Source organism: Eleutherodactylus coqui, chromosome 6 (genome assembly GCF_035609145.1).
Source record: "Eleutherodactylus coqui strain aEleCoq1 chromosome 6, aEleCoq1.hap1, whole genome shotgun sequence".
Lineage (NCBI taxonomy): Eukaryota > Metazoa > Chordata > Amphibia > Anura > Eleutherodactylidae > Eleutherodactylus > Eleutherodactylus coqui.
This window is the reverse complement of record NC_089842.1, coordinates 44154322-44169233: the sequence shown is the minus strand read 5'-3', so window position 1 is coordinate 44169233 and position 14912 is coordinate 44154322. Positions and strand designations below refer to the sequence as shown.

Below are 14912 nucleotides of genomic sequence, written 5' to 3'. Positions count from 1 at the left end.
CCTTACCTTCACCTCTGGAGGATTTTCTGTGACTATACATGAAGGTCCAATTTCCTTGCTACCCGCACATTTTCCAGCTCTTATTTATTTTGGATGGGTAAGCGGTTTGGGGTTCGTTAGAATTACTCAACAGAAACATAAAAAAATGAACAGTCACAATAAATTTATTAGCAATTTTTTGAAAATTAAACATGAATTATGAGTATTTCACATCAGAAAGATCATTTGTAGTAATTCTGTAAATATGCGTATATTGATATAACATACTGTTGTATTAAAAGGCTATGCATTTCTAATTTCTCTAATAGATAGATAGGTATCATTAGAGAAATTAAAGATGAGTCTTGTTATGTCAATTAGTATCCCAATAATGTGGCATCCGACATGCCAATATCAGACAAATTTTAAACAATTTAAGAGAAAGAAAATTATCTATGCCTCCATAATCGGACGATATGCACAACCATAAGTATTCCCTGAAATACATGGCTGGCCGGCACACCAATGATGCTATATCTCCTCTGACTCATAGAAACAACCCTCTTTGATGGCCCTAAGAGGGCTTTCGCACAGGGGTTGTCATACTGAAACCACTTCTGTAATAAATGTTTCATCTTTATAGCAGTCATAATAGCAAAAAGGCTAAAATCCCCTGTAACACACAGAACATGTTGGATCCTGCGTTATCTCAAAATCTAAAAAACTACCCTACAAGGTCTCAGTAGGGTGTTTGAAAAGGCGTTGCACTAGTGGTTCCACTCCTTTATTAAATGTTACAACTTTTTAATCCTACAAAGTCTCAAAGATTTTTAATATATGTAATAACATTATCTACAGCCAGCTTTGCTGACACCACCTCAGGCTGATCGAAGTAGTTGGCAATTCCATGGAAGCCATCTTTTACATGAAACCATGTGACCGGGACTCCATTGTCCTCCAGACATTTCTTGTAGAGTATTCCATCATCACGGAGAACATCAAACTCACATGTTAGTATGTAGGCCTTTGGTAGTTGCCGGATCACAGCGTCATCGGAGAACAATGGAGAACATGCAAGCTCAAGAGATTTCTTAACCTTCTCATAAACACCTTTATTAAAGGGCGCCATGATGTGCAGTTTGTAGTCTTTGACCTGAAACTCTTCAGAACTCCACCACTTGCTTAATTTCTCTCTTATTTCAGGACAAACATGGCTGCCCTTAAGAATTTCCTTTGATAACGAGAGATCAGCACCGATATATATCAGTACTATATTTATTACATCATCTTGGAATACTAAAGGGACCATCTTGTTTTGTTGGTATGACGGTGTATTGAAGTCAGCCATCTGGAGTAAGGGATATATCATTACTTGGGCAAGAGGCTTTGGAATATCTGCTATACCCACAAGGCATTGACAGACCCCAGCTGTGAGATTGCCCCCAGCACTGTCTCCACAAATTATAACAGAAGAAGGATCGACTCCATGTTCTTGTGCCGTCTTCAGAAAGTGAACTGTAGCCTTGAGGCAGTCATCAAATGCGGCGGGGCATCGGTGCTCTGGAGCCAGGCGGTACCTAAAATTAATTATCAAAAATTTGTTATTAGACCTTTGATGATATGTGAAACCAGGTCAATAACTGGATAATACAGGATATGCTTAGTTTACCACTTACACCCAGTTCCACCAGTTTGCAGGCACTTTGCATAAGGTCTTCATGAATTGCATTAATTAGAAGACTATACTTACTCCTGCAGTGGTACATCCTTCCCAGTAGAATCAATGAGCCACAGTGGAGCTAGATTCCTCAAAGGAGAGATATTTTTTTTTGTATCTGCTCTCTGCCCTAGCTAATAAAAGTGGGACCCTCTCTATTATCTCAAAATGCTCTCATAATGTACATGAACAGGAATTGCCTGAAGCAGACAGCATCTTAATTCATATTATTTTAAGGGATAAGTAAAAAAATGTGGATGGGGTTTACTCTGGCAACCAATCAGGTAGCCGCCTTCATTTTCCAGAAGTGTATGTGTAAATGCTAAAGGGTCTATGGGCATCTCATGCACCTTTTGCTTTTAACCCCTTAGTAACGGAGCTTTTTTGCTTTTTTCCATTTTTGTTTTTTCCTACTCCCTTTTAAAAAATCGTAGCTCCTTTATTTATCCATCGACGTCGCTGTATGAGGGCTTGTTTTTTGCGGGATGAGTTGTATTTTTCAATGGCACTATTTATTGTACCATATAATTTACTGAAAAACTTTTAAAAAATTCTTAGCGGAGAGAAATGGAAAAAAAACGACATTCCACCATCTTTCGGTGCGTCATGTTTCTACAGCACACAAATTGCAACAAAAACAACCTGATATTTTTATTCTATGGGTCAGTATGATTGCTACGATACCAAACTTGCATAGTATTTTTTTTGCTGTAGTACTTTTATTTTTTTTTTAAAGATATTTAATTTTTTTCAATTATTTTCTGTGGTCATTTTGTGCGCGCAATAACTTTTGTATTTTTCCGTCGACGTAGTTGAGCAAAGACTCATTTTTTGCGGGATGTCCTGAAGTTTCCGAAAGTATCAATGTGGAATACATACGACTTTTTGATCGCTTTTTATTGCGTTTTTTCTGGGAGACAGGGTAACTAAAAAAGTGTATTTCTGGCGTTCTTTTTTTTTTTTTTCAGACGACGTTCACCGTGCGGGAAAAATAATGCACTACTTTGATAGATTGGACTTTTACGGACGCGGCGATACCAAATACATATTTTTATTTTATGATTTAGATTTTTTAATAATTGATATGGCAAAAGGGGGGTGATTTAAACTTTGATAACTTTTTTTTTTTTAACAATTAAAAAAACTTTATTGATTATTTTCTTTACATTACTTTGAAGTCCCACTGGGGGACTTTAACATGCGATGCTTTGATCGCTCCTGCAGTATGACGTAATGCTATAGCATTACGTCATACTGCTTTTTTACAGGCAGTCTTTCAAGCCACCCTGTGTGGATAGCTTGATAGGCAGTCTGCTAAGGCAGCCCTGGGGCCATTCATTAGGCCCCCGGCTGCCATGACACCTGCACGGCTCCCCCGATCTCACCGCGGGAGGGCCGTGCGGGACCCCTGAACAGCGTTCGGGGGATTTAAATGCCGCTGTCAGAATTGACAGCGGCATTTAAAGGGTAGCAGCTATTAGCCCGCGGGTGTCAATAGCGCAGCTATTGCCCGCGGGTGTCAGCTGTAATAAACAGCTGATGCCCGCGCTGTATGGAGCGAGATAGCGCCGCTACCTCCCTCCATACACGTCCTACAGCAGCAGGACGTAGTTTTACGATAGGGCTGTCACTAAGGGGTTAAATAATTCTCCCCATCAGGCCATGCTGGGTCATTTTAACCATAACTGCACTTGCACTGAGCCCACTGCTGCCGGCACTGCTTTTAACTGTATCTGCATCCTAAAGATATGGATACAGTTGAACGGTATTATAGACTTATCACCAGTACTGTTTTTCTGTGGTTCAGCAGAATCAGTGAAAAAGCCATTAGTCCTGTTTCCTGCTTATTGCTTCCCCAGCTGCTCTGGACTGCTCTTTACTCCTGGGTAGTGAATACATGCTGGCCACGTGACCGAAACTGTCCTACCCAGGGGCGTAACTATAGAGGATGCAGGGGATGCGGTTGCACCCGGGCCCAGGAGCCTTAGGGGGCCCATAAGGCCTCTCTTCTCCATATAGGGAGCCCAGTACTATGAGTAAAGCATTATAGTTGGGGGCCCTGTTACAGGTTTTGCATTGGGACCAAGGAGCTTCAAGTTACGCCTCTGGTCCTATCTCTGCCCGCAGTCTCTGAGACCAGCAATTGGCCATTGCTTGTCACATGTTTGGAACCTACTCAATACCTGGAAGTAGTAACAAGGAGCAGTGTGAGGAGCAGCACAGGTGAGTATGTAGTTTTTTTGTTTTACATTACAAATAGAGGCAGAAAAGGGCATTATTAATTATAAGGCCAGTAAAAGGCAGATGATTAGTCATGCGGGTAGAAAAGGTGGCATTATTAATTAGAGGCAGAAAGGAGGTATTAATATTTATGGGGACAGAAAAAATGAATTGTTATTCATTGGGGCAGAAAAGGCAACATTTCCTAAGAGGCAGAAAAGGCAGTATTATTAACTGTAGGGGTAGAAAGGTTGCATTATTACTTAGGGGGCAAAAAAGGGCATTAACCTTTTCCAATCCACTTTCTGAAGTCTTCCAACATTCTGATTGAAGCCTGTACAGCTCCGATGTCGGAAGACGTCCGGCAGGGTATTCTTACTGTATATTACTGGCCACTCTGTTGTCGGGGCCTCTCCGCAATGTCACATACTGCAGCACTGGCTCTAGCCAACTGATGGTGATATTGTATAATGGCAGGAAAAAAAGCGCTCTAGGAAACCCTGAATCCAAAATTGGATTGCAAAGAGTTAATAATGTGACCAGAAAAGGCAGCATGGAGGCAGAAAAGAGCCATTAATAATGATGAGAACAGAAAAGGAATATTATTCCAAATGGAGGCAGAAAGGGGGCATTAATAATTATGAGGGCAGAAAAGGTAACACTATTACCTCTGGGGCAGAAAAAGAGCATTATAATGTCATTCAATAGCTGAGAGCTGCCTCTGATTGGTCCCTGCGCTCAGCCAATCAGAGGCAGCACTCACTCACCCATTCATGAATTCATGAATGGGTGAGTGAGAGCTGCCTCTGATTGGTGAGGGCTGTGACCAATCAGAGGCAGCTCATTCAGCAGGCAGGGATTTTAAATCCCCAGCTGCTGAATACTACACAGAGCAGTTCAGGAGAACTGCCGGCCGGCCGCGGCTGAACTCCGGCTGCTGGGAAAAGGTGAGTATACATTTTTTTTATTATTTTTACACATTTTAGGATGATTTTCAGGGAAGGGCTTATATTTTTAAGCCCTTCCCGAAAATTCATCTCGCGCTCGCCGGCAGCCCATTGCTTTCAATGGAGCCGGCTGTACTGCCGGCTCCATTGAATTCAATGGGCGAACATCGTTCTCCTCTGCCACAGCTGTGGCACAGCTGTGGCAGAGGATAGCCGGCAGTGTGGGGCGGTTTCACTGAAAACGCTGCTAGGTGCAGCTTTTTCAGTGAAATCGTCGGCCCCGGTCACGCGATTTGCGGATGCGTATCCATTATGCGATCCGCAAATCGCGGGAAAAAACGCCTGTGTGACCGAGGCCTTACTGTGTGGATAGTATTAACTGCGTGGTGTATAATTGCTATATGGGGCACTATGGATTTTGTAGAGTTATTGAAAATGTAGGGAGGGTGATGAAAAGCAAAAAGTGGAAGATGTCTGTGTGATGAATTCTGCAGAAACAAATTGTAGCCAGGAGAAATCATCAAGGTAGTCTGGGCCCGGATACAGAAGAAAAAGGAAAGAGTACACCACTAGTCAGAGACGACACCACCTGTGATTGCTGGATATAACTGCACTGTAATCACTATCACTGTATAGCTGGTATCTGAATATTATTTAGAACTACACTGGGTCCAAAATGTCTTCAGACCCTTGCACATTTTTACATTTTGTAATGTTGTAGACTTGTGCAAATTTTAAAAAAAAGGTTTTCCCCATGATTCTGTACTCAATATCCCATCATTACAAAGTTAAAACTGCGTTAGAAATCTTTGTAGTTTTTTTTTTCACATAAACTGTTTGCATTGACATAAGTATTCAGAACTTGTATTCAGTACTTAGTTGAAGCACCTTTGGTAGTGATTACAGCCTCCAGTCGTCTTGGGTATGAAGTCACAGTTAGTCATTATTTGATACTTTAGACAGTTATAATAAAAGTTATATTTTCGGGGGGGGGGGGTTCAGTGACATATTTCAATACTTATACTCCCATTCAGCTACTCTGTGATTTCAGTTCTCTGTACTTCATACAACGGAGGACAATGTACGGCTGCAAATGGACCTGGATAAGTTGGGGGCTTGAAGAGAAAAATGGAAAATGAAGTTCAATGTTGATAAATGTAAGGTTATGCACATGGGCAGGAGAAATGGATGTCACCAATATGCACTAAATGGGGTACTGCTAGGGAAAAGTGATATGGAAAAAGACCTGAGGGTACTAGTGGACGGTGGACTTAACTGGAGCAATCAATGCCAGTCAGCTGCTGCAAAAGCAAATAAAGTTTTGGAGTGCATTAAAAGAGGTATAGGGGCGAGAACCGAGAACATTATCCTTCCATTATATAAGGCACTTGTCAGGCCTTACATGGAATACTGTGAACAGTTCTGGACACCGGGGCTCAGGCAAGATGTGCTTGAAGGGGTTCAAAGAAGGGCGACTAAATTAATAAACGGAATGAAAGGACTGGAATACCCAGAAAGGCATCAAAATTGGGATTATTCACCCTAGATAACAGATGATTAATGAGCGACCAAATACATAAACCTATGTATAAGTACATTAGGGGACAATACAATCTCTTCCATGATCCGTTTATACCCAGGAGTGCGACGGTAACAAGCGAGCGCCCTCTACGTCTATAAGAACTAAGGTTTCATCACCAAAATAGAAGGTGATTCTTTACTGTAAGAGCAGTATGACTGTGGAACTCTTTGTCTGAGGATGTGGTGATGGCAAAATCCATAGAGGAGTTTAAGAGGGGACAAGACATAACTTTCTAGAGGGCTATGACATTATAGGATATAGACATTAAATAGTCTGAAGGGTTGCTGATCAGGGGATCTTCCGACTGCCGAATTTGGAGTCAGGAGGGAACCTTCTCTGAAGAGTGTTGATCCAGGAATTATTCTGACTGCCATCATTGAGTCAGGAAGGATTTTTTTCCCCCAGGGTGGGGTAAATTGGCTTCTGCCTCATAGGGTTTTTTTTTTGCCTTCCTCTGAATCAACATGGAGGGTGGAAACAGGCTGAACTGGATGAACATTTGTCTTTTTTCAGCCTAGCATACTATGTTACAGTATATCCACAGTGTTTGAGTGGGTTAAATGACCAGGACCACAGAATGCCCCTCTGAGCATGTTAGTGACCGCCATAAACAGGCATATGGGCAGTTAATATATAAGTAAATGTTAGTAAATGCCACCTTACCCAACAGAGACAACCACAGCTTCCGAATTCTTTGCTAGGTGTACGCAGAGACTGTCATAATAGTCTAAAACCAAATAAACAAGACATTAGTTCTGCAGATCAATGTCTGCCAGTGTAAAAAGAATGTTCCTAAATTAGGGCACATGTAAAAAAAAGTGACCCATTACATCTACAGTACTGTGTAAACGTTTTAGGCAGGTGTGGAAAAAAAATGTATTTCAAAAACAGAAGGCATCTGAATCCAAATTTATTCTGCTGTAGGACAACGACCCCAAACATCCAGCCAATGTCATTAAGGACTATCTTCAGCTTAAAGAAAAACAAGGAGTCCTGGAAGTGATGATATGGCCCACAAAGCCCTGATCTCATCATCATCCAGTCTGTCTGGGATTACATGGAAAGACAGAAGGATTTGAGGAAGCTACATCCACAGAAGATCTGCGCTTAGTTCTCCAAGATGTTTGCAACAATTTCCCTTGCGTGTTCCTTCAAAAACTGTGTGCAAGTGTACCTAGAAGAATAGATGTTGTGCTGTCTTGAACACAAAGGGGGGTCACACCGAATATTGATGTGATTTACATTTCTCATTTGTTCATTCACTTTGTATTTTGTTAATTCATAAACATAAACTATTAATGCTTCTATTTTTGAAAAGATTCTTGCTTTGCAGCATTGTTTCTACACCTGCCTAAAACTTTTGCACAATACTGTATATGCAGAGATTATTACTGGATGCTACTAAATTTATTTAGCTCATGTAGTCATTTATAGCATGTAAACCATCCTAAGGCCGGCTACAGATGGGCGATAAAATCGTGCGAGATTCGTGCGTTGTGAGACTCAAATCTTGCACAAATATGAACCTCATTCTTTTGAATGGGTTATACACATAAGCACTGGCGTAACTATAGGGGATACGGTTGCACCCAGGCCCAGGAGCCTTAGGGGGCTCATAAGGCCTCTCTTCCATATAGAGAGCCCAGTACTATGAATAAAGCCGTATAGTTGGGGTCCCTGTTACAGCGTTTGCATTGGGGCCCAGGAGCTTCAAGTTACGCCTCTGCATTAGAGGTTAAGAGAAGTTGCAGAGCCCCAAGATAAACTTTTGCAGAGGGGCCCATGAGCCTTTAGCTATGTCTCATTGTTCAACGGGGCTGGTGGCAGCATCGCCAACCCCAATTCAAAGCAATGGGAGAAACTTCACGATCCTCTGCCTCGGCTGTGACAGCCAAGCCAAAGGATCCCTGTATCCCTCAAGTTATGCAAGGCTGTTTGTCATGAAGACGCCTTGCATCCACGGGGATTTCCCACGGATGGTGAGCGCGATGCAGGGGCGGGATTCACTACCTCATATTGTGCTTGTGTTAAGATGTTAGCTTTAGGTCAATAGAGTATTATAAAATGCACTACAAACAGTACATGTTTTTGTAGTGGAGTTTTCTCAGTTTGGGTGTATTTTTTGGGAACATACATTTTGGTCACCTCGTCTACAAGAAAATTTTTTTATAAAAAGCGATTAAAAAGTTGTATGTACTCCAAAATGGTGCCAATAGAAAGTACAGGATGTCCTATAAAATACGAGCTCTTACACAGCTATGTCGACAACAGTCATGTATTCACACTTGGTTATTAATACATTGTTCAGCATTTGCTGTATAGTGGCCCAGGGTCAATGGGGCCCCTCTATAATGTTAAATATGTGTCTTTGTGTCTATGTTGTATGTATTTGATACGTATTGCACCTGTGCAGCACTGAATGGGTTAATGTCTGGGTTATGTCTGAGAAATGTATCATGTTGTAAGTCATGTGATCATGCTATGTATATGTGTTTGCAAGGTGGATGCAGAAGTGAGCTGGAGTGAGCCACACAGACACTGTATGGTCTGTGCGGTCTATAATGGAAGAGGCTGAGAGATATTCCACAGCTTGGCCTGGGTCTACACCACCCAGGATGTTGCGGTGCCACTATCTACACTGAGGGTGATAGAAGGAGAAGGACAATGGAGGAGTGAGTGATGACCGGTAGAAAGTTGGAGAGAGAGAGTTGCCAGCAGCAGGATTGTACAGATAACTGGGACTGTCGATAGTCTGGATTACGCCAAGAAGCCTCCCTGTCTCACCACCCTCCAAATGTTCTTTTTAAGCCAATTTGCTGTTACAAGATGGATTGTACTAAAGTTGAAGTAAACGTTTTTCTGGAACATTTTCCTTGTGTGTTGACTATTTTGTTTGAGATGTTGGAGTTCACCGCAGAGGATGGAACGGTGGCCTCACGTGTGACAAAAATACTATAGGTAACTTCCGGTTACATCCTCTGTGATCTCCTCCTGTCAGTAACGTGGTCTAGTCCCGAGCTAACCCAGGGGCGGAGATTGTAGAGCCCCGTGACAAGGCCCTTATCTACCCCGCCATCTCCTCAGCTGTGGGCCCTCTCCTCAGACACTGCTTTGGCAGTACAATTCCCAATGCATATGGTGTGCTAAACTATAGGGCCACATTCACTAGAGACATACAGTAAAAAAAATTGTACATGTAAAAATGTTTTACAATGGGGTCCAATGGGCAATGTATGCCTCTGTATCATTCAAACCTGACAATTTCAGTGGCATTGTCCAACAATCTAATATGTCTTGAGCTCAATGTCTCTTCTTATCCTGGTACTTGTTGGGGAAAGATGTTCCTTGTATGGATCAGTATTTGAGCCTCAGGGTTTTACTTGCTTACCAATACTTCCATATGCGAATCCTCCTCCATGAAAGAACATGACTCCTTTTCTGCCACCAACAGAAGGAGATCGGGGCTGGTAGACTCTCACCGGCACTCCATCAAATTGTAAGTCTTTCTTGAAGATCTCTGGGTCGTCCTTTAGCTTGGGCGTGAGTATTTTAGATAGAAAAGTCATAAGCCCTGAACTGTTTAATATTCTAGATTTCTCAAGCGCTTTCCCCTAGAGTTTGAGTGAAGAAGAAAAAATGTAATAGATATTCACTTTTTATGACTGTTCCTACTGCAGGTCTGCCAACATAATTTTGATGAGGAGCCAACATACAACAAAACAAACACAAAATGCAGCAAAAAACATATAAAAACGCCAATATGATTTTGCCTTAGTAATAGCGTGGTAAGGTGGTCCCTTTCACACGTGTGTTTGGGTTCCATTAGGGTTTTCCATTTCTCTGTTCCGTTTTTGGGACAGAAGAAACTGAAGTTAAACTGAATTTAAATGAATCCTTTTTTTCCCATTGAAATCAATGATAGAAAGATAAAACGAAAATGTTTCCGTTTGGCTTCCATTCTTTTACTGGGCCAATAGCGATGCTGTTATGTGTAACCCTTTCATGACCAATGGTCATTGATGCGCCTCTGTCCAAGTCACATTCTGCAGTTCTGGCATTACCACTTTAAAAAAAATCATAACATTTTTATTTTTCTGCTGACATAGATACATAAGGGCTTGTTTCTTGCTGGAGTTGTATTTTGCAATAGTACCATCTAGCATACCTTATAATGTATTAGAAGACTTTTGAAAATTTCTAAGTGGGTCGAAATGGGATATCAAATGCAATTGCACCAGTTTTGGGGGCCTTCATGGTGCAGTAAAAAATGATGTATTATCCTAATTCTGTGGGTAAGTACAGTTACAGTGATACCAAATTTATATAGCTTTTTATTTTAGCACTACCAAAAAAATACCCGTTACATCCGACCAGGAAGTTAATATATACACATTGTTGGAAATTGAAAGTGTTACATCCAGGCAGAGCTGCAGAAAATTTATGAAACTTGGATCAAAGTCTCTCTATATGAAGGGCATTGCATAATTAAAAATTGGATGAAGTGCGTGAATTAGTATGGAAATCATGGAGCCTTGTTGTGAAAAATGCTTTTTGTCAAGAGCCTTGTGTGTTTAAGGTCGCAGAAATGCAGTCCTAAGCTCTCACTCACGACCTGAAGGTTGCGGTTTCAATCCCCATGTAGTTCAGGTAGCTGGCTCAAGGTTAACTCAGCCGTCCATCCTTCAGAGGTTGGTAAAATGAGTACCCAGCTAGCTGGCAGGTAAAAGATGACTGGGGAAGGTAATGGCAAACCACCCAGCAAAAACAGTCCACCAAGAAAATGTCACAATGTGATGTCACACATGACTCGGTGCTTGCACCAGGGGACTTTACCTTACCTACCTTTTTATCCACAGATTGTCGGTGACCATGTATGCCAAATTGTAGAATTTGAACACCTTACACGCAAATGTCTGACTCTGAGAGAGGTTGGATAATTGGCATTGAAAATGGGAGCATCATATCATGAAATCTCTCAAGGACTTTCCATAGTGCAATATCAGTACAGACAATGATTACACCGTGGACACAGGAAGGCTCTACTGCTCACAGACCTGGTATAGGTCCATGCAGAAGGACAACACTACGTGAAGGACGACAAATTGTTTGGATGGCAGTCGCTGATAGATGAGTGACTGAAGTATAGATCAGAGCAGTGGTTGGAGTCAGAGTGACCCAACAAATAATTGTAAACCGGGTTGCATTCTTGGACCCCCATGACTAGACTAATGTGGTCTACTGCTAGACACAGCTGGACACATGAATGGAAAACAGCTGTGTTTGCTTGGGCAACGTATCCAAGCATTTTGGAGAAAGGGCCCACCCTTCTGTGATTTTCAGCACCACACAGGTCAAACCCCTGGAGTCATGGTTTGTGAGGCAATCAGCTATGATAGTAGGACTGTGTTGGTGGTTATTGAAGGTGCAATGACTGCCTGCCAATATGTGGAAAGAGTGGTACACCTTGTTGTAATATCTTTCATGACCACCATTGAAAATGGAATTTTCCAACAGAGTAATGCCTGTCCACATACTGCAGCCATCACAAAACATGTCTTGCAAGGTGTCATGGCCATGAATTGGCCCACATTGTCCCCAGTATTATCCCCAGTAATACAGTACTATGGGACACCATATGTAGACACATTATGTCACATGGCCAACCAAACTGGACAACAAGTGACTGCACAAGTCATGCAGACATGGAGAGACATACCCCATATCTTTTTGATTCAATCATAGCATGTATAAGTGCTTATGGTAGTCACACTTTTTACTAAAGCCTGTAAGGTAAAGGTAAAGTCCCCTGGTGCAAGCACCGAGTCATGACTGCGTCCTCAGGTGAAATCACATTGTGACAATTTCATGGCAGACTGTTTTTGCGGGGTGGTTTGCCATTGCCTTCCCCAGTCAAGCTGGTATTTTACCGACCTCGGAAGGATGGAAAGCTGAGTCAACCTTGAGCTCACTACCTGAACCATGAGCGAGAGCTTAGGACTGCATTTCTGCTGCTCTAACATTCTGTACCACACGAGGTTCTTACCGAGCAATAATAAAAACTTTGCCTGATTCTTTTGGCCATTTATTCTGTGTATGACTCTATACATATCTAACATGTTTCATGAAATTCCACCAATTCCTACTGGGTGTAGCACTTTCAATTTCCATCAGTGTATTCAACTTGTACACACCGCAATAATGTGGATAACAAAAGAGTGACAAAAGGTAACACAAAAAGGGAAATAAGGTAACTCTCCATAATCTAGTCAGACGGTGAACGACCTGCCTAAAAAGCAGAGTACTCATCCTGACAAGGACGATTCTGCGTCAGGGACCTCAGGAACCCTGAAAACGCCCTAGCTGAAAAGAGGGAACAGGGCCTAGTGCCCAGGAGCAGATGACAAATTCAGCACAGGGTAAAGATCAGCAGACCAAAGATAATCAGGAAAAAACAAACTCTGTACAAATACTAGGCAGAACATGAGAAATACCACCTAAACAGAGAGCATAACCAGCACCTTCTGGTTTAAATAACAAAACATTTGCTGACTGACTGGTGGAGCAGCCACTTACCTTACCTAGTCAATTAACCACTTAACAGCAAGGAGTAATTAACTTCCTGCTGACCAACTCCTTATCCTGCTCCATAGACAGCATTTGCCGTGGACATCTATATGCATCCTAACTGCATGTGCAGTGACCGAGGAGTGGGTCATGGCCTTGGAGACAGTGGGTTAGAGTTTGGCCTTGTCACGGTGGCTCTACAGTCTCCCACCTGGAGGGTAATTGGTGACACTTCCAAGGGCAGGTTAATAAAGGGAACCCCAGGGATTGATTACCTTGAGTCCTGTTTTGTCTCATGACGCCACCGTTTCTTCCACAGCGGGGGATTCCTGAATAGTGGAGTAAATCCTTTCCCATTTAGCTTCCGTGGTGGAATTCCTGGGTGATGGGGTAAATCCACACACACAAGACACAGCCTCCGGAAACGGACGGTCGTTTTACTTAACTTGATAAACTAGTACAGTTCAGCAGCTACTTGACAGGTTATGTGACAGGGAGGACTCACTGAGAAACCACAGCCACAATTATCTGTAGGTCCTGGCCCGGTATAACATTTCTGTTTTTTCTCTCTCAACCGGATTCACATTCACGGACGGGAACACGCTGCAGAACTTTTGGGGAGTAGATGTACCACACTAATTAGGCCATCCTCTCGGCCTCCTCCATTCTGTGTCTGTGGGTTGAAGGTACCCACAGACAGTTGCCTTGCAGTTCTTCCTTAGACAGTAGCAGAATGGAACTCTCCCTCTTTCCCTCTCAGACTCAAAACATATATCAATCATCCTCACCTGACAGACCAAACGATACAAAACCAGACAGTCATCTACATACCAGATACTTAACTCTTTCAGTGCTGCAAATATGCAATGCACACCAATCTTGCAACATGAAAGACACTGGCAACACAAGACTGAGCATACACACCATTACAGAAAGGGGCCCCGATGTACTGGGCCACTACACAGGAGGCACATGCTGTTGGGACATATATAACCGTATGGCTAACAAAAAATCTCGGCTCAGACAAGCATATGCTCACAGCGTATTATGTGCGCAGGTTTTGCACGCGTAATACGCTGTACTAATCTCCCATTAGCTCCCATGTTGCCGCTCACATGAATTGTGCGAAATACGCGCACAAAACAAAATGCAGCATGTTCTATCTTGGTGCATATTGCACATGCATACATATCAAGATAGTGTATGGAGATTGGCAGCATGCAGCAAGTACTCATATCATTGCGTACTTGCTGCATGCTCGCACATGGCACACCACTAATGACAGCCGTGCGAGCCTGATCAAATTAGTTAGCAAGTACTGCAAGATTTGTGATGTAACAAAGGCTGCAGAAAGAACAAATAGCCACATGAAGAAGAAATTCTTGACCTATGCTTCAAAGAATGGACTCACCAGGATCAATACGCCAGTGAAAAATGTATGAAGTCTCCAAAGAAATTTCGGATTTGCAATCCCTGGTGGGATCTCCGCTTTCGAGGATTTATACCAAGTAACCCCCAAAAGTATCAGCAAACAAAACACAACAAAAAAGGCTATTAGACCCAGCGGAACGGCTAATACTCCAAGCATTCTTCCAGCTTCTCCTGTCTGTGAGTTCACTTAGACCTTGTACTTCCTGGATCCCCTCAGTAATAATCACTATGTAGTGAACTGAGCTGACAGGGACGCCTGCTTAAAGGAGAAGTACTTTATAGTAGTATACAGTAGTAAGGGTAAGTTCAGACACAGAGAACTAGAAGAAAAGTCATAATTTATCTTGTTAAGACCATCTGTTCCAGCCTCCGACTCTTCTTTTAAGTGACCTGAGAACTCGGAAAAGACACAGACATATTTTTTTAAGTCCTGTGCTCATTGGTGTTAACAACTGACACACATTCTGTAAAC

The 14912-nt window shown here is 42.3% G+C and overlaps 1 protein-coding gene across 2 annotated transcripts; it reads right to left on the bottom strand.

The window, feature by feature from the left end:
- Positions 1–146: 146 nt before the first annotated feature.
- Positions 147–14671, bottom strand: LOC136632090 (arylacetamide deacetylase-like 4). 2 transcript variants are annotated; one of them, XM_066606708.1, is made up of 4 exons: positions 14421–14671; positions 9834–10056; positions 7109–7172; positions 147–1556 (listed from the first exon to the last, which is right to left on the bottom strand). In XM_066606708.1, the coding sequence occupies exons 1-4, from the start codon at positions 14595–14597 to the stop codon at positions 800–802; spliced, it is 1221 nt and encodes a 406-aa protein (XP_066462805.1). In that variant the 5' UTR covers positions 14598–14671; the 3' UTR covers positions 147–799. The 2 variants fall into 2 exon arrangements, with proteins under 2 accessions (XP_066462805.1, XP_066462806.1); XM_066606709.1 differs by lacking the exon at positions 14421–14671 and adding an exon at positions 13285–14121.
- Positions 14672–14912: the final 241 nt, after the last annotated feature.

What these genes read in the sequence shown, in the direction of transcription:
- LOC136632090 (XM_066606708.1), bottom strand. Translation starts at nt 14,597, where the DNA reads ATGCTTGGAGTATTAGCCGTTCCGCTGGGTCTAATAGCCTTTTTTGTT. An exon ending in TCACTGGCGTATTGATCCTG is followed by an intron (nt 10,057 to 14,420) that starts GTGAGTCCATTC and finishes CTCAAACTCTAG; the next exon opens with GGGAAAGCGCTTGAGAAATC. An exon ending in GCTGTGGTTGTCTCTGTTGG is followed by an intron (nt 1,557 to 7,108) that starts GTAAGGTGGCAT and finishes AATTAATTTTAG; the next exon opens with GTACCGCCTGGCTCCAGAGC.